Source organism: Manacus vitellinus, unplaced genomic scaffold (genome assembly GCF_001715985.3).
Source record: "Manacus vitellinus isolate BGI_N305 unplaced genomic scaffold, ASM171598v3 scaffold_5_pilon, whole genome shotgun sequence".
Lineage (NCBI taxonomy): Eukaryota > Metazoa > Chordata > Aves > Passeriformes > Pipridae > Manacus > Manacus vitellinus.
The window spans coordinates 17,705,345-17,727,658 of NW_021940682.1; the positions used below are offsets into that span (position 1 = coordinate 17,705,345).

The window sequence follows — 22,314 nt, forward strand, 5'->3', positions numbered from 1 at the left end:
ACAGATGTTGAGGAGTCTCTTCAGGAGAACTGCACACAAAGCCATGTAGCTCCCATCTCACTGCACTCCTGGGACCTCTGACCCTGTGAAATGGGAGCTGAGCTAAACAGCTTCTTGGAGGTACTGGAGCTGTTTTCTTCCCCGGCTCTGGCACTACCCCAGAACAGCCTGTGTGGAAGCTCCTCACTTGTTTCACCCAAATTTCCACCTACACAAACAGCTGGGGGTTTTCTGCAGTTTGTTTCCACTACAGCTAGATGGTTGCATGTCAGCACTGCTGCTCTGTAGGTGGTATTCAATAAACTTACTGTCTGTGCAGATGGACCTCAGTTACTATGTGAACCTAAAGAATTCTAAGCTCCCTTTTAATTAGGGCAATGCACCAGGAATAACAGTTTAGAATTAAGGGGTTCTAACGATGCTGCAGGGAGGGTGCTGGTGACTCAGGCTTTGTTTTTGCAGTTGGAGGTTAAGCATACCCACTCTCCCAGTGAATTACAGCCCCTTCCTGCCAAACGTGGCTGGCTTTGTAATTACGTGCAACATCACTCTCTTGGCAATGGGCCCTGCATAGATTTTACTCAGTTTTGTTCCCCCTCTCCTTGTACTGCTGTCAGGGAGGGTGATGGCAATTGTTTGTCATTGGCTGCTAGCACAGAGCAAAACATTGGTCTCAACACTATCTGCCTTGAAATCCAAGTAGCTAAACTGCAGGAGGCAACTGTTTTCTTCCTCCTAGGCAGGAAGCTAATAGTTTCCCCACAAATTGTACAGGAAGGCAGGCTGTGTGGTTTTTACTATTTATTCCACTTATGGTATTAAGACACCCTCACAAACGAGAGTTTGGAGCAGCTTGCTCAAAGCAGCCTTGGTCCATTTAGTTCATAATTACATATTTCAGTCAAACTGCAAAGTTTAGCTCATTCTACATAAGTACAGCCCACTCAGTAAAGTAATTCCATTCAGCACATTAAGCAGCCCGTAGCTTTCCACAGTGGTCATCTTCACCAAGCCGGAGTTACTTCTGGGTAAACAACTGTCATTGCCATTCTTTTTGGCTGACTTCATCCATCCATGGGTGAAGTTCCCATTCTTAGCAGAACATTGCCCCCATCTCTCCTGCTCTCCCAGCAGCAGCATTTTCCAGGTCTCTGGAGTACCACACTGCTACTAACTAGTTAAGTCTTTTGCTGCTTCTTCTTAATTTCCTGTCAAAAGAAGGGCAGGTTTCTACCCTCTGAGATCAAGCTCTCAGCCCAAGGAAGCTGTACTTTTTGACAAGCTTTCTCTTCTGCTTTCACTCATGGAAGTCAACTCCCTCCTTAATTCAGGCAAGTAAAGACCTCCCCAGTTTTTCCTCCAGGGCAGGAGACCAAAGCTCCAGCTGAGTTTGTTGCTGCTGTGCTCAAGGCTTTTTGTGCCTATAAATTCCCTTCTGCAGATCAGTGAAGACATGTCTTGAAAGCAACTGTCTCTCTCTGGCAGGTTGGAAGCTGAAGGGGAAACAGAGAATGGCAGATCTAATTTCTCATTAAGCTTCAGAGGAGCAATGAGCACCAGCAGGATCCCATTATACCCCAAACATCCACCGGAAAGACCTTCTGTGGAGCAGGCTCTGATGGCAGCTAACTGTTTGTCCACCACGACAGGAGGCCCAGGCCGGGCTCGCTGATTGATCCCTGTTCACAGAGAGAAGACAAGAGGGTGTAACTGTAAACTGCATACAGAATAAACGCCTAAAAATGTAACATCTCTCCCCTGAGTTATGGAACAGAGCTGTCACTGCTTCAGAGCTACCTTTCTCATGCATTGTACTCAAGTGGGTCTTATGCCAGCACACTGCAAGGAAACACTGTTCAGCTGCTGCATAAACCTTGATGTGTTGCTCCCAGCTCTGTATTCCTCATACGCTCACTCCTACTTACAGATCCTGCATCTGCAGTCTGCTTTAAATCAGCCTCCCAGGGGAAAATCCACCAACAACCACAAAGTGTTCCAATGAAAACACTCAGAGCAACCGCAAGAACAATCTCGTTTCTTCCTTTTTCCACTCCTTTCATTTTGTGAGACAGCTTCACAGTCATCTCAAAGCAATCAGTTCCTTGGGAAAGGGATGCTATTTTAGACACTGAACAAACCACAACGCTCACAAGGCTCTATGAATCAATGCACATAGTTACCACAAGAGTGTACGGTGCTTCTTTCTTCTGGACTTCTTCTGTGGCAGTTGAAGTGGAAGCCTCTGCAGAGCTTGGACCTGTCGGTGATGTATCGACAAATGTTTCATCCACGACTCGGAAGCGGATCTCCTCCCCAATGTCCATGTAAAGGTCATGGGCCCCTTCTTCTGTCTCGTATTCCCACACCCACACCTGCTCTGCTTCATCACTGGCCATGCCAAGGATTAAGGATGGAAACAATCAGTATTCTGCTTGACAGATCACCTTCTCACAGTGCTGAGAACAGACTTGATTCAAAGCCTTTTCACAGTTATTTATCAAACCACCATGTACTGTCCTGGGTCATCGTCTGCACAGTCCAGGACCCGACTTCCTTCTGATTTTTCTGCTTCAAGGTGTACACTGCTGGGGTACCCACCCCCAAAAAAAAACAACAGAAAAGACCCCCAAAAAACAAGCAAACCCCCTCAAACCCAAGATGACCTTGCCTGTCACACTGAAGTACATCAGACACACATGTATGTAGACATCACATGGTGTGGTAAAACCTGCATTCTATCTTCAGCAGCAGCCAAGACTGGAGGCAGGGATTACAACTTGGCTGTTCAGGGGACACTGCCATTCATTTCTATCAGCAGGCATAATGATCCTGCAAAACCTAATGAGCGTGAGGGCCTGTCTAGCTGTGATAACAGTCTGCGGGACTTGCCCGACACAAGGGCTTAGCTTCTGCCACTGAGCACCTTCATTGTTGCAGTGGTGAATGCCTGTTGGGCCAGCACTGCACAATCTTTTGAAATGAAGTAGTAAAGTTATCAAAGGTGATCAAAGGATACAACTTAGCTGGCTGCTGCAGGGATTCTGGTGGGATGACAATATCATCAAAGAATCCAATAGAAACTGCGGAGAAAAGAATTCGATTAAGACTGAAACAATTCTTTGCAAATGATGTTCCACAGTGATTCCTAAAATGCATTTCTAGACTCATTCCCTTCCTCTCTCAGGAAGGACATTGAGATTATGCAGGAATTATTCTTTGAGCCACAACACTCAATTTCCATTGGCAGCAAAGAAACCACCCGGCTGAAAGTACATACAGCAACAGAGGGCACAGTCTTTGTGCCTGCTGGGAAAGGAAAAGGTTGTTTGGAGCAGGAATGGAAATGAAAGCGTTCCAAGAAATGAGTCAGATGCTATAGAGGTCTGTGACAGAAAAGAGCTCAGAAATCACAGATGTAACACATTAAATAAAGACCAATATAAACTCAGAACAGTCTCCATCTCCCCTTAAGATTTCATGATGTTGAATTTTAGCAGAGAATGGATCATGCTCAAATTCAGCAACAAATGCAGCCAAGGTAATCTCATTGCCCTAATTTAACAACTGAGCAGAGGAGCTTGTTTGCATGGAAGACTTCTTCAAGAAAGGAAAGCAACTCATCAATTATGTATTCCATGACTCTGGCAGCACTTTGTGCTCACAAAGACATTTCCCTTCCATGTTTTCAGGTATAGGAAATGATCGTAAATTTGCACAGAAATACAACACAAGCCGATACTTCCACTTTGAAAAACACAAGTTCTGTTAACTGAAGCGCAAAAATTAATCCAGTCTATGCTCCAGATGGGCTTGCCTGTTCTTCTTGGGCACGCACGTGACTGACAAAAGGAAAGGGGAGTGCAGACAAAAGCATCAAGGGCAGGGAAAGCTGCCAGGCTCAAACTACCAACCACACTCAGCTCAGAGCAGTGCGAGGGGCCAGCGATAGCCTTTACCCAGCCTACAGACAGCATCATTCCACCTGAAATCAGTGTTTCAGTAGACCCAAAAGCCCTGCAGCTCACGTGTCCCTAATGTCAGAAGTTGTGGCTTACCGTGGACGCCGTCCTGGCTGCAGCTTTTAATCTGTCCAATCAGGATCTCATCCAGGAAGGGATGGAAGACCACATAGCGGAAATGCACTTAAAAGAAAACACATCATTACTATTATTTCCATGTGAGTGAACTGCACTCCTTCCACAGGATGGCAGCCATTAAAACAAAATCCCACATCCTATATGGCCCCTAAGACACTTAGCCAGTTTCTTTCACAATTTCTTTACAGAAATTAGATAGAAAAATGGGAATAAGAGTTCTGATTCCTAACTGGTTTGTTTGAGTTCTGACAGCAGCTGAGCAGCAGTGTCCTGTTCTGAGCTCTTCAGTCTTGCAAGAGTCAAAGTTCACAGAATGAAAGTGTAAGCTCAAAAGCATGGAGCAGGGCCTCTGCTTAAGTCATGACAGGAGCATTCCTGCACAGTGCTTCAAGGCCAAAAGTATCAGTTGAAATTATACCTTCTTGCAATACTTCTGCCTTTTATCTTCTTTCAGTTCAAGGAGTGATTCAAAGTTAGGAAGCTGAATGGAGATTAAAGCAATCAGGAAAGCCTGTATTAGAGAAGTTTTTATTTGCTGAAATTGAGACAAGGGGAGCCACATACAGTCAGTCCAGTTTCCTTCCAACAGGAAACATTTCATGTACTCAACCTATGCTTCCACACTGTAAACTGAAAATAGAAAAATGCATCTCTTACCAGTTTAAAAAAAACCCTAATTTTAACTTAAAAAAAAAAAGAAATTTGCTTTTATGCATTTACTTCCAGATTTTAGTCAGATTTACCAAGAGTCGAAGTAAAGAAATTACTAATTTTTAAAAAAAAAAAAACACTAGAAATGTATGCTGAACCAGAACTGTCTAAGTTTCAACAAAAATGTCACAGAACTTCCAGCTAGGACACGAGCATCAAATGCTGTGCAAATATTATATGTAGAAACAGGTTTCAACATTCTAGCTAGGGAAAATAAGCTTCAAAAAGAAAAAATACTAGAGGAACGGAAAACAATTATTGCAACTTATTTCTACGTGAAGATTTTCAATAATTTTCAATTAAATTACCTCCTTCCTAACCCCACACCTATGGCTCTGATTGTAGAACAGAGATGAACTGCAGAAGGCAAGCAAGGAGTGGCTTTTCAAAGCCATATTTGTACCCAAAAACTGCAAAGAAAAGAAAATACTTTCATCATGTTCGTCTTGCCCTCCTAACAGGAATGGAGTTAAGGCTGTGAACTCAAGGTTGTTACTCTCCCTAACAACTGAACTCAGCCTACATTTCCAGATCATTACTTAACCTTCTGCAACACTATATAACTGAGAACAAGCACAGACCTTTGGTATGTGATGCACCATCCCCAGGAAATATGTATGAATCTTCCAGCTTTGTGATATCATACAGACAGATGCAGAGCCCCACATTGTACACGACCTGCTCAAAGAAAAAAACAATTTGAAAGCAGTAAATCAACCCACCAGGTTAAATCAAGCAAACTATCAAATTTATACATTATGCACACCTTTTCAAAAGGTAGCAACAGAAGGGTGGCGAGATGGGAAGGAGGGTGTTTTGGTGCACTGCCTTCAACAGCCCCAGCATTGCAGGGGAACTCCAGTTCAAGTATTATGGGAGCACGTGTTTTCACTGGAACTCCAGTTCAAGTATTATGGGAGCACGTGTTTTCACTGGCACTGGAAAGAGCACTGCTACAGAGACCCTTGGGGAACTTGTCAGTGGTGAGAAGAACTTGATCTGCCAAGACAGTAAACAGCTCCCTACAGACATCATTCACCAGCCCCACAGCTTGTCCAAAGGCTTAACATACTTTTTGTTGGAGTTACACTGTCAAAAGTCTCTAGGTTTGACTTTGTCTTAAATTATATTAGCTATGAGGAGACACAAGGCAAATTCTTGGTTTCTCTGCTACTTCTGAGACAGCTTCACTCCTACAAAATTTGAGGCACCTACCCAGCCATCAATGGATGAGGGAAGGTTTTTGCTTTCACAACACCCCATCCCTTCAGATTGCTCTTTTGAGCTACTTTCACATTCACAAGTACATTTTGAGTTTTGTCCCTGCTTTGTGTTGAAAGCCATGTGCTAATCAGTCCCAAGGCTGCACAGGCAAACTGACCTCCTGGTCTACCACAGAACACTTGTTATATTCTGAAGACCAGCTTCTTACTACCACACTGTATTTCAATTACTAACCACAGACCAAATCGGCTACTATTTATATAGTCCGCTTGTTTGTTTGTTTTTTTTTCTGATTCCTCACTGGCTGGATTAGTTTGCACCTGGTTTTCAGGCTGCATTTCAGATTGCTCCGCTATACACAACCCAGCAGTTGCTCTCACTTCTTTTCCATGTTTCTCTGCCCCATCTGGCAACTCAGTACCTTCCCATCACAGCATCAGCCATTAGAAAAATGTCCCCTTTGAGATGGCACGTGGCTGTCTCTTTGTTTACAGTCGCTGGGCATGGCCTTCCCACCTGAACTACTCTGACACCTCAGCCACCGTCCCATTGGGCACAAGTGAAAGGAAGAAATGCTCGGGGATGTTACAATGCCTCCATCAACCAATACGTGACCCACGCTTTACCTTATTGGCCAATTTCTTGTTTAGCTCTTCAGCAATAGATTCGTTCAGTTTCCTTTCAAACTGCCAGGGAGGAATTCTGACAGTGTCAGTCATCTCCACCAGGACAAACATGGTGGCGGAGGAGGGGGCGAGGAGACACCAACAGCCTCGGGAACCGGAGCGCTGCAGGACAAACCGAGGCGGGCCGGAAGCCACCCCGCCGTGTCGAGCACGGAGCCCGGCGGGGCGGTAATCCGAGCTTCCCAGCGGGAAGGGGGGGAGGGGACTGGACCCCCCTCACCGCCTGCCGCACGGAGGGCGCCCGGCCGCGCGCCACTTCCGCGCCGAGCCAGCAGGTCGTGCGCGCGGGCGCCCCGCGGCGCTGAGGAACGGCGGCCATTTGTTCCTCCTCTCGGGCGGGGCGGGGGCGGGGCCGGGCCCTGGCCCGGTATAACCGCAGCGGTGTCCGTGGCCGTGTCCGGTCACCCCCGTGAGGGACATGATTTTGGTCATTATAAACGTGGAAATGTGCTCAGCAACCGGGCGCCCTGTGCACGGTTGTTCTCTGTCCACCCCGCCAAGCCCCGGGCAGAGGCTCCCGTGCCGCGGTTGAAGCAATCCACAACCGGGGTTATTGTGATTTAATTTATCATTTGCATAAGCTTCAGTCCCCGACAGGGTCGCAGAGATCAAAGTCTGCGCCTCTCTGAAAGCCGATTCTTCAGCTGTTTACCCACCTCTCCAACAAACCCGGGTGGGTTTATAGTGCCCTTGGCAGCTGGAAGTTCTTCACAGCACCGACTGTCCAGTGCTTAGGTCAAGGTTATTGTCAGGGGCAAACTGTCATCACACAGTGCTGCAATAACTTCAGAGTATTAATTGCCAAAAAGAAACCAACCCCCATGGTAGTTTTTTCAGGCCTTGGTGCATTCTGCAGTGAGGGAAGCAGCGTGAGGGATGGCAGAAAACAAGGGGGTGTGCTAACATCTGAGATTTATTGGGGAAAATGAAAGGAGGTTGTTTGAAGTGTGTTTAAAAAAAGATCTGCCAGGAAAACCAAACATCCCTGGCTGACAGTCAAAACTGCACTCTCAGCATAATGTCTTTGATGCAAAGGCTAAGTGTGTCATCTCCCACACCCCCCAGCAGTGCGTGGTGGGACAGTAACGTAGCTTTTAGATAAGAAATCATTAAATGTTGAGCTGTCTTGCAACGGTGAGGGGGGCAGGGGGGAATGAGGTTGAAAATATCATGGTTAGGCCTCATTAAAAAGATACCTGTCTTGGCCAAGGAGTTTTTGATCTCTTCACAATTACTCCCGTTTCACCAGGATCTTTGGGTTGTGGGGGTTTTTTTGTTTAAATAAACATGGCTGGTCTGCACATATTTGATGTGTTTGTATTAAATGAGGGGCCCAGGAACAAGATTTACCCTGTCACCTGAGAAAAGCAGCATTTTTCTTGGAGCAGCATCTACTGCCTCAGCAATATGCTCTGCTGCCAGCACAGCAGACACCACTCTAACAGAACACCTCAACCCAAATCCCCAGTGTTTCTTGCTCTTCTTGTCCTACTTCAGGGAACCTTACAAAGGCTCCTTTCTCCTACACTACAGTCACTGCTGCGCTAATCTGGGCACAGCACAGTTCTGCTGGCACACGTGCCTCATCCCTTGCTGTTCTGTCCTGGCCTCATGCAGGTTTGGCAGTGCCAGGTTTGACCTTTAGCTGGACTGCAGGTTTCGCAGGTGTCTGTAGCTACTTTTTCAGAAGAGAGAATAGTTCCCGACCCTGTCCTTCTTCTGATGGCAGGGGAAGAAATAGCCTTGGTATCACACAAGGAGGCAGAACTTAGACACTGTTGATTTTGGCACAGTGATCACTCTGGATGCTTTTGTATATAAGAACTGTAAGGTTAAATAGGGGCATGGGTTCAGAGGAAGAGTAGACTGGAATACCTGGGAGAACATGAGAGATTAAGAGAAGTGGATTTGGACAGAGTTATATTATGCTTCCATTCTAGCCCGTCCTTGAGTTAACATTTTTCATGCTTCCAATAGCTATGCCCCATCAGGGGCTTTTGGGTGCCAAATACAAAGCAGATACATCTCCCTTCAGACTGATCTGCAGTCCCCCAAAACCAGCTGTGTGAGCAGCAGGCCTGCAAGGTCTCATTTCATATTGGTTTGGGTCTTACAGGTTATGTCTGCTGTCTTGTAAAGTGCAGGCACCAAGCAAGACCTGCAGAATCTCTCTCTCCTGTATCAGCTCTGTGATTGCCAGCAAGGGCTGAATGCTGCAGGCCACTCCTCAGTAAGGAGGACAGGATTCCTCTTCTCTATGCAACGATGTATTTTGGTGAAACTTGCAGGTACTTTGCTATTCCTCTGGGGAAACTGAATTGAAATGTGTGGAAAGTTAGCTATGGTAGTGTTGGATGAGCTTCAGTGCCTCAAGTACTGGGCTACAGTCCCCACCAGCACTGAGCCTGCCTGCCAGTTTCTCAGCCTCCACCAGTAACATCCCAGGTTGTGGGAAATGATTTCCAGTCTCACCCTCTGCAGGTAACTCCCCTCAATCCCAAGTGGCATGTGCCTGGGCCGTTGTACACGTCACAGATGTTGCTCTGGTCCCACCTGGGGAATTCCCTGAAGGAATTCTGTATTTCACAAGTACTGTCTCCAATGTAAAAACATATACAAAAGCCAAACTATGCCCCACATGGGTGTTGTCTCAGCTATTGGTAGTGCTCAGAGTCACACTATCTTTAATGCTGTTGCTAAAATGTCTTGCTGTTTGAGATGGTGTGAACCAGCCTCGTTTTGCTGAGTGTCTCTTTTTGTTCCAGGAGTACTGACATGGTGAATATCCACAAATCTGCAGTGCCTGTACACACCTTTTCACACATAACCATAAAGTCTCCAGAGTCTCTCTCAGCAGTATTGGGGCTTTTCCAATATTTGGGAGCATGGTTCTCCATTGCTGGTTGGGTTTTTTTTTGTTCGTGGTTTGTTTTTTTTTTTTGGTTGGTTGGTGTTTTTGAAGCTTCAGCTGCTGGAATCCAGGGGTTGCACAAGAGTTTTTCTGTCCCTCAGAGAAAATTCCAGACATTTCTCATTCTCTTGATTGTACAGGAAAACTGGAAAATACTATTTGAAGCTACCTGAAGGATTGGAACCTGTGAGGAAAATGAAAGGAACCCCCAAATTACTTTGTTTAAGATCTTCTCCGTCCCTGCATCCCCATGGCTCTTGAGCAAAATTGGCTGAGGGATGCTAGGGGAGGTGAGTGGTAATTTGCATCTAGACAGTTCTGGCCCTCCTTTGATTGACTCCAAAGGAATTATGTATCTTCTCACGTACAAAGTCCTCCACACTCCTGCCTTTTCTTCCGTCTCTGCAGGCATCTCTGGCACCCCCACTCCCACTCTCTGTTTGATCAAAGCTTCCCTTCTTCTCCTTTTATCATTTTTGCCTGTTTAGACTCTCTGCCTCCTCTGCTGCAGCGCATGCCCAGAGCCACCTTCCAGCCAAACATACTTTGAGTTCCCTGTGCCTTTTCCACCAAGAGCCTTTAAATGGGAGAGCCAGGCTCTGACGCTCATCTCCTCTGTTCAGTTCACACTGTTTAATACATGCAATTGGGCACACAGGTAAACCTGGCATACCACAAAGCAAATGGGAAAGTACAGGTATTTCTGATATTCAATGTACAAATGTTAAATGAATGCCTGGGGAAGAAGAGGGCATGCCCATACCACACATCCCCAGCACTGGCCTCCAGCTGTTTCCAACTCAGGGCCCTCCTGGTCTGGATGTGTAGAGCTGTCCCACAAGAGAGGAGAGGCCATCTCAGGAGAAACTCAGAGTAGAGTCTGAGAGCTGGCTGGGGTCTCCTCCCCTTCTTTTGCAAGGTTTTGAAGGGTAGACTGGGGAGATGAGCTTTGTGGTGTCTGTATGGTAGGAATAGGGCTCCTGTTTTGTCATAGAAAACTACTTGAAAAGCCACAAGCAGAGCATGATGGGCAATGCCAGAACCCACCTGCACTTGGGGTTTCAGTGCTTCTTATTGGCCTTGCCATGGCCTGGTGTTTTCTGTCTATGGAGCCTTTTTCTGCACTATAGTTCATTGACCGGAGAAAGACAAGTGCTTTGTGATCCAAACCCTCTGCCAAAGCCCCTGGGGCAGCCATAGATCAACACCCAGTACCTGGATGGATAGATGGATGGATGGTGGATGGATGGATACAGCCTGACTCCTGACTGTGTGTTATGCCTTGTGGCTTCCCACACAACTTGTACACCACCCTGCAGCCCCCAGGGTTGGAACAGGTCCACTTGGCACCATGGTGTTCAGCTACTTAAAATGTATCAAGGAATGAGTTAAAGAAAACAAAAGCAACACACAACCACCCCATGTCACAAGATGGCTGTAACAGCTCCCAGCAGCACTGACACTGCACCATAGTTGTTTGAGGTTGTTGTATATTTTTTCCCAGGATCACAGGGACCTGCGTGATAAGGTGCTGGTGTGATCCACCCTTCTACTCCAAAATGAGGCTGCTATCACCTAAATTCCCCACGAAGTATGCCTACCCAGCCTATTCTTACAAACCTCCAGTGATGGAGACTCTGGTGCTTCCCCAGGCAATCTACTTGAGTAATTAACTGTCTGTTCTGTTAGAAAGTGTTTCATAATGTCTAACATCAATCTTGCTTCTTGCAATTTAAACCCCATTACTCCTCGCCCTATTTCCCAGTGGAATCAGCAAACGATTGATTCCTGTCCTCGTTGCATCACCCTGTGCCCCTATGAGGGAAAGTCTTGGGCCAATTTATGACATTGCCTCTGCCCACAGAGATGGCTCTCCTGAGCACGGTCACATCAGCACAGGGGAAAACAGAAAACAAGGATCTTTTGGGGCTGGGGATTGGCACAGAGCACTGATAGAAGTGAGACCCCTAAGAAGCACCTGGGCTTGCGACAGCTGGCTATGAGCCCAAAGCAGGGGAGCGAGGCAGTAGGATGGATTTGCAGCATGTGCCCCCGTGCTCTCCTGCTGCACCGGGGGTGTCTGTGGCATGGGGGCTTGGGGGCTGCAGGGGGCAGAGAGGCTGGGGCAGGCGGGGAGAGCAGTTGCAGCTGCACCAGTGAGACTTGAGGTGACAGGGGAGAGGTTTGACCCATTGCGAGGGACCCCTCCCCATCCAGACTTGGCCTCCTGTCCCCATCCCTGCCTCGGGTGCCTTCCCACACCCCATCATCTGTCCCTGCAGCCTGTGGGGCTGCCCCATTGCGTCTGGCCGTGCCACCGACATGCGTCACCTTGCACAACCGGAGCGACGCGGCCCCCCGGGGCCGACCTTCGTCACCTCCGGCCCCCCATACAGACCTTCTCCTTTAAGCCTAGCTCAGAAATGACCATGCTGATCCCTCCCACCTGCCCGCTCCCCCTGGCCCGGCCCTGACGTCAGGGGAAGGCGTGCGGATGCGTGTGTGTTCGAAGCGCACATCATACACACATCAGATACCGCAGATCCATCAGCAGGCAGCCGGAGGAAGCCCCCCGGAGCCGGGCTGCGGGCGACACCGCTGCTCCTCGCAAGGTAGCGGGGCAGTGTCCGGCCCCGCCGAGCACCGATGCTCTGCAGAGCGCAGCTCCAAGGAGCCCGTCGCTGCTAAGGAGGTGAGTGAGGGGAGGCACAATGGCCATCTAGCGTGCCCGGGCTATTGTAGCTGGAGGTTAAACTTCACGCACCACCTTTTTCTTTCAAACCTGCTTTTTCCTTTTGACGATGGAGAGGTGCGAGGGTGAAGCGTGACTTCCCTGCGGTTTGGTTATTCCCTACCAGCCTCAGGAACAATAACTCCCCCGGGGGTGGCGGCGGCAATGTTGCACGTCTGCTTTGGCTGGGGGGCAAATAATCCAGGGCTTTGCCACGGAGGTCTGAGCTCAGCTGGGACCCAGCTCTCTGATTGCCGGGTGAGGGGAAGGCAATTTGTGAAAAATCCGTCTTATTAAAGCAGACTAATAATGATGTGGCTTGAATTGGTGTTTCTTTGGGACTGGCTGCGCTATTCCTGCTGATGGCAAGTTAGATCCACAAAGGAGGAAGGAAGGACACAGAGGAAGATGTTTGTACCACGTCTTTGAACACTCTGCTAATTAAAAAATAAAAACCTACACAAGAAAACAAACAGATCCCACAAACTCGGTATTTGTGATGATTTTGCATATATGCTTAAAAGGTAAATCAAGCCTCCATGATGGTTTCTCTCCTTGCTTCTCCTCTGCATCTCTCAGCCTGCTTGCTCTCCCCCATGGCCTCCCTGAGAACTGGGCAGCCCAGCACTGACTAGGGGAGCTTTTTATAATCAATCCATAAAGGTGACATTCATATTTTAGCGCTAAGCAGGCTGTATCGTAGGCGAGACTATCTCAGCAAAGATCTCTGAAGTTGGGAGCGTGATTGGCTTAGCTGGGGAGGGGACGCTGTCAGTGTGCATTCCCCAAAAACCGCCTAGTTTTATTTTTCCTATAGTAATTTGTCTCAGCAAAGGGGTTTGTAACACTCAGGGTAGATGAGAAAATTGCTTTGCTTGGTATTTAACTCTTAACAGCATGATCTGGTAACCAAAAAACGGGAACGGGGGGAGCTGAGAGGCTTTCATTAGCATCGGACAGAGACAGCATTTATAAAAACCTGCCAGACACCGAGGCTGTGAGCCTTCCTCCAAGGAAGGGAGGATGGAGAACCACAGTCCAGCAAGTGCTGTGATGGCCCTCTTCATGGTAGCCACTGCCTGGAGCCATCCTTGTTCCCCAGCTTGTTCCTGACCTTCATGGCAGCCCCCCTGGGATCTCTGCTGGCCACCATGTTTTTGTTGGGTCCCTCGGCAGGTGAATATGCCAAGCAGCTGAAAAATGGGATTTTTGTTTTTGCATCGAGCCCTGGGGACACACTCGTGCGTCTGGAGGGGTGTAGCTCTTCTCTGTTTCAGCCTGTGTCTAGACAAGCTGGGTCTGGGGGGGCATCAGCCTCCCCGAGGATGGCAGCGGGCCAGAGCATTGCTTTCCCTGCTTTGTGGGGTGAGAAGATGGCTACTGGCAGCTGGCTGTGGAGATGGGGTGTCTTTTTGACATACAGAGACCTTTTTTTCTATTGGGGTGGATTGAGAGGGGTGGTAAACCTGACTCCTAAACTGAGGCCACTGGTAGTTGCAAGGGGTGGAGAAAACATGATGGCGAGTGGCATGGAAGAGCCCGGGCAGAAGATTGCTGGAAAAGGCAGCTGAGGGAAAATATTCAGCTCCTTGGCTGGGGTGGGGGGAGCAGTGGCACTCGGGAGTGTTGTGGCAGACAGCATCTGAGCTGGGGATTTACAAAGAGAAGCAGCGGCGTGAAAGGGAACAGCCCATAAAGGCGACGACAGGCCAGCTGAAGGGTCACGTCCACAGCCGGAGCGTGACGGCCGCCAGCAGAGCAGCCACCCATCCTCCCATCCATCCTGGGCATCCCGGGGATTCCAGCGAATGGGAAGGAGCACAAAGAAGCCGCACGGGAGGGCCGACTCACCGAGGGCGATTAAGCTAATTAAATACGTATTCCCCCGCCTGGGTGAGGGACGTGTGAGGGGTTTTTCTTCGCTGCTGCTAATGAACGGGGAGTAGCAGACGGAGGCTGGTGCCTCTTCAAAAGGCTCTTTCCCCCCTTCTAGGAGACCTTGAAAGGCTGTTTAGTTAAACAAGGTCACAGCCAGCACCCAAGTCAATGTGTTTGGCTTTAAAGAAGGGGAGAGAGACAGTGATTTTATTTGATAAACCGCAGACCTTTCAGTCACTGTTGATGAATGGGGTACTTGGATCTTGAGATAAAAGCTGATGTGTCTACTGCCTGTCTGCCTTAATTGGCCTGGGTTTCCTGCCTTAGCCTGCGAGCGCTCCCGACTGTCAGCTCTGCCAGCTCAGGAGCCTGCCCTCCGAAAAATATAAAAGCAAAGCTGGCTGCTGCTGCCAAAGGAGACCCTGTCACCAGAGGGCTCTGGAGTTTGGCTCTGAGATGGTTTCTTTGGGGAGGGGGGAAGGCAGACAGGGTGATAGGTGTTTCTTATGAAGAGTGTCCTTCCAGGGAGCCCTGGGCTTGGTGCTGCTCACACACCTCTTTGACTTGAAGGATGGTCACCCTGGGAGACCCTCGGAGCAAAGCCACCAAGGGGAGACAGGGAGGAGCAAGGTGGAGGTCCAGCAGTGATGGTGGAGAGGGGTTATGCTGGAAAGGCTTCCCATGCCCCACGGCAGAGCTGGGCTGCTGCAGACTCTCCTCTTCTTCAAAGTGACCCGGATTTCATCCCTGCACTGTATATATGTGTGGAGTGGACACAGTGTCGTGGGTGGTGTTAGCCAGGCTAGGAGAATCCTGGGGTGGAGAGAGATGCTCTCATCCCCAACAGGGGTTCTCATGACCACGGGAGATGGAGGAGAGGGTGAAAATGCCTCCTGTGCCCAGGTGCTTCCTCCTTGTCACCTGCTGGGGCTTCGATGTGGAGAAAGGGTTGGGGGGATGATGGTGGGATGGAGCACAGAAAGGAAAGGAGAGAACAGGAAGGTTTTCCCTGACCTCTGGCTGGGCTGGGAGGGGAGGAGATACTGGCAAGGATATGCTTGTGTCCCCTGTCTTCTCTCAGCCCACTTTTGCCCTGAGTTTAATTTCCTCAGTCCCTTTGTTTGCTGTGGGGATTTCAGTGAGGTAGGAGGTAGGATACTGCTCTGGAGTCTCACGTGGTGCCAAGTCCTCAGCTTCACCAGCACCAGCAAAACCAGGCATTCAGCCACTGGGCACCAAGGCTGACCCACAGAATTGGGATGCTTGTTCAGCATCTGCTGAAGAGGGGCAGAGTGTGCATGCTGGTTGCAGGAGACAACTTTGGCATGGCTGCAGGACAGGGGACCCTGCTCCAGCCCCTGCTCCAAGCAGAAGTTAGAGCAGGCAGCTCAGGGACGTGTCCGGGGGATGCATACCCCTAAGGATGGGGATCCCACAGCCTTGCTGTGCCCTATCCCTGTGCTTATCCCAGTAAGAAGCCATCCCACATCAGGGTTCCCTCCCACATCCCCATGGGCCAGCCAGAGCCCCCCCCAGAGTGCCTGTGAGTGATTGTGTCCAGCTCGTTCTCCCACATGGAGCAAGCTCAGCTCCTGGGGGCAAACAGCAGCCCAGGAGGGCACCTTCTGCTTCTGTCCTTGGCCCTCGGGATCAGATTGTCTGCCTCCTCAGTGATGCCCAGCATGCTACTGTTCTTGACCACTCCTCGTCCTCCAAACCAGGGAGCCTTCCAGGGCACCTGAGCCTGGGCTGCTCCCACAGGTGAACCTGGAGCAAACCCACTCTTGGTTGCCACTTCACCAGCCCACAGCATTTTTTTCCTGCAAGGCTCCCACTCCTGCACACCCCTTCCCCTTTGCCTCTTACTTTTCTTTAGCCTCTGGGAAACTTCCATTTTTCCAGCCCCTTATGGATGCCAACCAGCTCCCTCAGCATACTAATAGTTTGCTCCAAGCATCGTTATTCAGGTTAAATACCCTCCATTGTCCCTAATCTGGTGGGGGAATGGAAAGGCCTTGTCAGTGAAAGCGCACACAGAGGAGGTACGTCATGGTGAGGCCATTTTCATAGTGGCGGCTTCATGATGTGGCAGAGAACTGAGGGCCACTCCCCCCAAACCATCCCACTCCTACAGCCCTGCTTCCCCCAAATAATCCTACTCCTACAGCCCTGACACCTACTGGGAAGGCGATGGATCCTGCATTTTGCTGGCCTTAAGTGGCCAGACTGCTCGCTAGCACAGGCAGGGAGGTTGGATGGGGACACAGATGGGGGCACAGACGGGAGCCATGAAGCTGCTTGATGTCTGGCCTGGCTTTGGGGTGTCGCATTTGGGTGTTCCCTGAGCCTCTCCAAGCTCCACAGATGTCAGGGAAGGAGAGGTGAGCCTGGGAACGGGAGAAGGGGTTGCTGAGCCTGGGTGTAGGGGAGAGAGATGCTGAACCTGGGCATGGGGGCAGGAGATGCTGAGCCTGTTGGGCCAGGAGCCAAGGAGCTCCTCTGTGGAGTGGGATGTGGAGCAGAAGACAAACATGCATGCTCCAGTTGCTTCGTGGCAGAGGGGAGCCACTGAAGCACAGGAAGGGTTTGGTGTGGGGGTAGGTGGGGAGCCAGCGAGGGGAGAGACATTTTGGAGGGGTTTGTGGCTGTGACTGGAAGTCATCTTGGAGGGCAGAGGAACATGGTGGCTTCTGTCTTGGGGTAGGACTCCAGTGTGGGCTGTGCCACCTGGATCTGAAGGTGAAGCTCTGCAAGGCTGAGAGGGGGCAGCTGAGTCCCAGATGGGCAGCATCCCATGGCAGCATCCAAGCTGGACTGGTAGCAGTGGGGATCCAGTGGCAGGCAGACCCCCTGGCAGGGGAAGCAAGCAGAGGTGGGTGAGGGGAGCAGAAATTGCCTAGTCCCTCCTTGAAACTTCAGCTGCTCTAGAAATCTTTTTCCATGTCCTTGGTGCCTGCTAATTTCAGAGTGGAGGTGACCCCCTTTTGCACATCCCCCCAGGGCCTTCGTGTCTCAAGGGGCCACAGTGAGTCAGAAAACAAATTAAATATTCTCTGGGTTTCCTGGTGTGTGCAGGTGTCATCCCAAAAGATGCTGCACGCCCCAGTGGGGTGGGAAAGGGCTGAAGTGGGTGGTGGAGAAGGGGATGGTAAGTCTATAGGATGTCAGGCTCCACAGCTCTGAGTGATGGGAAAACCCCCAAGGCTGAGGAGTGATGGAGATGGGTGAGCCCCCTCACCTAGCACACCCAAAGAGAGGTGCCCCCAAGCAGCCACTGGTGTGGGGCACCCCAGGACAGAGGCACCAGTGTCAGATGCAGTGACTGATTGGAAATCATCAGAGCAAAGGCTTTCTGAGCAAGTGGCTGCAGTGCTGATCATGCATCTCACTGGGAGGCTTAGAAGTACACAACCCCTCCAATTTCATGCTGGAGTGCTTCAGCAAGGACAACAGTGCCCACAATTGCTCTGACAGGACACCTTTGTGGGGTTTCTTCCCCTTAGGGCTTTAACTCCTTGCAAACTGCATGATGCCAGCCAAAAACTGGAGCCTAATGATGGCAGCAACAGGAGGCTATGCTTGTGTTGTGGCTCACTGAGGTGCTGAAGGGGTGTGAGGGCTGCTGGCAGCCCCACCACAGCCTACTGGTGTCCCTTCCTGTACAAATGTGCCGCTGGCTGGGGCTGGAGTTTGGTCCTAAATCCTATAGGGCTGAGGCAACCTCCTCTGCTAGGGAGACCCCAGACCCCTGGCCTTGACCTACCTATTGTCTCAGCTTTTCTCCTTCACTCTTTTATTAGAAATCTCAGGCTGGGACAAGTTCTCAGAGTCTGAGACTGGAGACCCAGGCATGCTGGCACTGCATGGGCATCCTTCCCAAAATGGTCCCTGCTGGTGGCAGCTCATGTTCCACTGCTTCTTTTCCCAGGCTGTGCTTTTTAGTGACTTCATCTCAAATATATGGGATTATCCTGGTAAATGAGCCACAAACCAGGCTCTTCCCTTGGGATTGATTTGCTGGAACATCTCAGACTTCCAGGGGCAATTCCTAGTGTTGGGGGTTGGTGTCCAATACAGAAGTCTGGCAGCATGCTGCCTGCTCCCACAGATGGCTGGGAGCAGAGGGGCAATTCCTGACAGCAAATTGTCCCTGCCAAAAGCCCCAGAGAAGGGCCTGTAACCTCCGCCTCCTTTTGCTCCCCAGGTCACCAGCAGTAGACCCGCACGCCCGGGTGTCCTTTCTCCTGCCACCCGCCCACCTGCCCCCAAAACGGAGGAGCCCGCTGGTCCCACCATGTCTTCGGACCCCAGCGCCCCGCCAGCGGTGCCACCGCTGCACTCCCCCAAGTCACCAGTGTGGCCCACCTTCCCCTTCCAGCGGGAGGGCAGCCGCATCTGGGAGCGAGGCAACCTCCTGCTGCGGGACCTGCCCAGCCCCCTCCCCACCAAGAGGACCAGGACCTACTCGGCGTAAGTACCTGGCTTCGGGTTTGGGACCGTCCAGTTGAGCTAAGCAGGGGCTGTGGTCACCTGCAGTACCTGCAGAGCCCTTTACACCGGTGCACTTTGCCAACGCAGCGCCCAGCATTGCTGCACACACCTGCCAAGGGTGCTGCGGGTGGGTGCCGTGCGCTCTCCCAGGGGGCATCATGTGTTCATAGCAAACCTCTCCCTGTGCTGCCCCCCGGGTGAGTGCCACCAGTGAAAAATCTCCTTCCCTTTCCTCCCGCAGGACGGCGCGTGCCTCTGCCGGTCCCGTCTTCAAAGGCGTCTGCAAGCAGTTCTCTCGCTCCCAGGGACACGGATTTATCACCCCTGAGAACGGCACAGAGGACATTTTCGTGCATGTGTCTGAGTAAGTCCCGGGGTTGTGTGGTGCCAGAACACCCCGGGGGAGCCATGCCAGCATGGGGCTGGAGACTTGTGGGCTGGGGCATGGATGTCTCCATTGGGTGGGAATGGGGCTCTTCCTGTCCTCTATCCCTCATCACCTGTGGGTTTTCTTTCCCAAGGCACAGCTGGTGGGTCGGGTGCCTTCCTTGGTTCTGGGTGGTCTGGGGCAGGGGTCTGTCTCTTGGCCACAGCCCCACCATCTCTCCTTTCCTCTCCCACAGCATTGAGGGGGAGTACGTCCCGGTGGAGGGGGATGAGGTGACGTACAAGGTCTGCCCTATCCCTCCCAAGAACCAGAAGTTCCAGGCGGTGGAGGTGGTCCTCACTAACCTGGCGCCGCACACGAAGCACGAGACATGGTCTGGCCAGATCATCGGCTCCTAGGCGCCCGAGGGCCGCCAGCCACTCAGCCCCATGGAGCAAGCCTGCCCGGCCGCTCACAGGGGGCGTGGGGGGAGCCGAGGCGGTGATGGGGCCGGGGCTGCCCCCAAACTTGCAGGCATTTGCGTTCAGTGTCTTTTATAAGGTTACGGTTTCCTTTCTCTGTGTGTGTTTGTAAGTGTCTGTCGAGGGGGACAGGGGAAGCAGAGCCCTCCCTGGCCACCCCCAGCTCTGGGGGCAGCACCGAGCCCCATGTCCCCTATTCCTTGCCCCCTGAGGCCATGGGGAACAGAGTCCTCCAGCTGCCCTGGGCTGAAGCAGGTGCTGAGAGCAGGAGGGGGCACGGGGAGGCTCATCCTCCTGAATCCCACTCTGGCAAGATGGGCATCCCACTTGGTCTACACTGGGACATGCCCTGGGGCAGAGGCAAAACAGGGCAGTGTGGGATGACAGATCACTGTGCAGGATCTGGGTGTCTGAGACCCATCCCCATCGCTGGCAGCTCACAGCACCCACCTGAGCCACATCCCTCCATCATAAGATCTCAGGTCACCGGTACCACGAGGAGGTGAGTGACTTATAGGAAGCAAAGATTTAGTTTTACAAGACTAACAGCTGCTGGCAGGGCTCTGGGGGCACTTGTTGCTGTGCCTGGGGGACTGCACCTGGGCATGAGGCAGGGGGCACTTGGCACCTCTGTGCTCCCCACCACTGCTGGGCCAGTAGTGCGCTTTTCTTGGCTCGGTGCTGACATGGTTTTGGGGAGATGGCCACTTTCTCCTCCTCCCCTTGCCTCCCCAGCCCCCTGGGGACCCCTCTTCCCATGCGTGCGCGCGCGCATGTGTGTGTGTGTGTGTGTGCATGTCTGTAGCTTGCTGGGGTGGTGAGGGGCTGAGGGGTCTGAGTAGCCTCAGCTGTGGGGTGAACACAGCCACCTCCTCCCCAGCCCCTCAGTGTAGGCAGGGTCTCGTATACAAAGCACAAACTTAGTTTTTGGTCTTCTTCGCCATACCCTGGCCAGGTGGGCTCGCACAGCTCCAGGGAGGGACAAGGATAATGTGCACTGGGCTGGTCCTGAGCTGATTCCAGGGGAACAGCACCTGTGCTGATGCTCTGGGAATTATCAGCATCTTAAAGGATTTATTTCAAAGCAGGGTTGGGAACAGTGGGGTGCCAGCAGCCCCCCTGAGCAGGGCAGGAGGTGATAGCCAACTCCTGGGGCAAGTGCTCAGCGGGAGGTGCCAGCACTGCTGGTCCTCAGCATGGACAGAGAGGGGTGTTTGCCACCTTTCTTGCCACTGCTGTTGTTGAGAGGGATAAGCGGGGAGAGGAGTGGGGCAGGGCTGGTGCTGTGCAGGACAGCTGGGCCTTGTGGATTTAGGAGGACCACCACATGCTGCCCTAGACCAGGCTAGTGTGGGAACTGCCCTGGGACCCTCTGACCCATCTCACTGCCAACTCAAAGCCTGGCTCTTCCAGGGGCTGTGGCAACCCTGGCTCAGGCTCCAGGCATACCCAGGACATGCAGTCAGCTTGGCCAAGGCAAACTGATTTTTTCTTTCTCTTTTTTTTTTTTTTTTGAAATAAACTAAAACCCTAGACTCGTTGTTGTTGGTTTTACAACTCCAGTGTGGTTCCCGCCTGTCTGACCATGTGTCAACCTTTGTAACATTGGCAATAAACCATTAAAAGTGAGTTTCCCATGAGCCCTGCCCCTCCTGGCTTTTTGTCCTCTGCGTGTGTGTCACAGCAGGGATGCTGGTGATTCTCTCAGGCAGAGGACCTGGAGCACCCAGGGATTATTCCAGACGTCAGAACAGATTCATCCACCTCCGCACAGTATGTCCTGGGTGGCTGGGAGTGCTCCAGCCTTTGCTCACGGGGAGCACACTGTGAGCCTGGGACGGGAGGCTGCTGCTCACCATGAGGGGTGACCAGGACCGAGGCTGGTCCCTCGCTCCTGTGGGCATTTTGAAGTGTGGCTGCCGGCCGTCTGGCTGCCTTTCACCCCCACAGCCCAGCACAAAACACATGCTGCCTCCAACTGCTGTGTGTTGTGGCTTTAATAGGATTGATTTTAATTTTTTTAATATATGTATCTATGTATTTAAATATATTTAACAGTTGGTATCAGCCAGACAGGAGCTGCCCATCTTGCATGGATATGGAGCCACATAGCAAGACAGTCCCGGGCGTGGGGCCTGCCACACCTGATCACTGTCATGCACAGGGAGAAACCCCCGCTTCCTGTGGGCACTCACCATGACAGGAGCATCAAAGGGGTCCCAAGGACAGGCGTGAACCGTCCCCTAGGCATGGGGCTCCCATCCCTGTATCATCCCTGCCTGCAAAAGCACAGCACAGGCAGCCAGGGTTCTCAGTGGCCCTGCTTGAGCAGGGGCGTGGGACCAGGAATCTCCAGAGGTCCCTTCGATCTCAACCATTCTGTGGCTCTGAGACCCTGGGGCTGCCCCAGCTAATTCTGATGCCACCATCCTCCTCATCCCTCTTGGCCTCTTGGGTCTCCAGGTGGGAGATGCCCTCAACTAGCCCAAGCTTGGTATAAGAGAGCGGAATGGGGAAGATTCCTGAACTTGATCCCACACATGCACAAGTGAGCTCCTGAGCTGAGAAAGCGATGCCTGGTGCCTCAAAGGTCATGTCTGTCTCTGCTCTGCTCAACCTGCAACTCCCCCTACCCTGAGCAAGGGACATACTCCCACCAGGAGCAGCCTTGGACAGAGCTTGCCTTTCCCTTCATTTCAGTCCCCATGGCCACCACAGTGCCCCACACTGTCAGGG

The 22,314-nt window shown here is 51.4% G+C and overlaps 2 protein-coding genes across 2 annotated transcripts; one reads left to right on the top strand and one right to left on the bottom strand.

Moving 5' to 3' along the window:
- Positions 1 to 786: 786 nt before the first annotated feature.
- Positions 787 to 6,842, bottom strand: POLR3H (RNA polymerase III subunit H). Its single transcript, XM_008931516.3, has 6 exons — positions 6,659 to 6,842; positions 5,390 to 5,486; positions 4,056 to 4,142; positions 3,017 to 3,080; positions 2,181 to 2,388; positions 787 to 1,679 (listed from the first exon to the last, which is right to left on the bottom strand). The coding sequence occupies exons 1-6, from the start codon at positions 6,767 to 6,769 to the stop codon at positions 1,626 to 1,628; spliced, it is 621 nt and encodes a 206-aa protein (XP_008929764.1). The 5' UTR covers positions 6,770 to 6,842; the 3' UTR covers positions 787 to 1,625.
- A 5,236-nt stretch (positions 6,843 to 12,078) lies between these two features.
- Positions 12,079 to 21,218, top strand: CSDC2 (cold shock domain containing C2). The gene is made up of 4 exons (XM_008931515.3): positions 12,079 to 12,321; positions 18,443 to 18,708; positions 18,971 to 19,093; positions 19,353 to 21,218. Exons 1-4 carry the CDS (start codon positions 12,124 to 12,126, stop codon positions 19,513 to 19,515), a joined length of 750 nt encoding a protein of 249 aa, XP_008929763.2. The 5' UTR covers positions 12,079 to 12,123; the 3' UTR covers positions 19,516 to 21,218.
- The last annotated feature ends 1,096 nt before the right edge of the window (positions 21,219 to 22,314 follow it).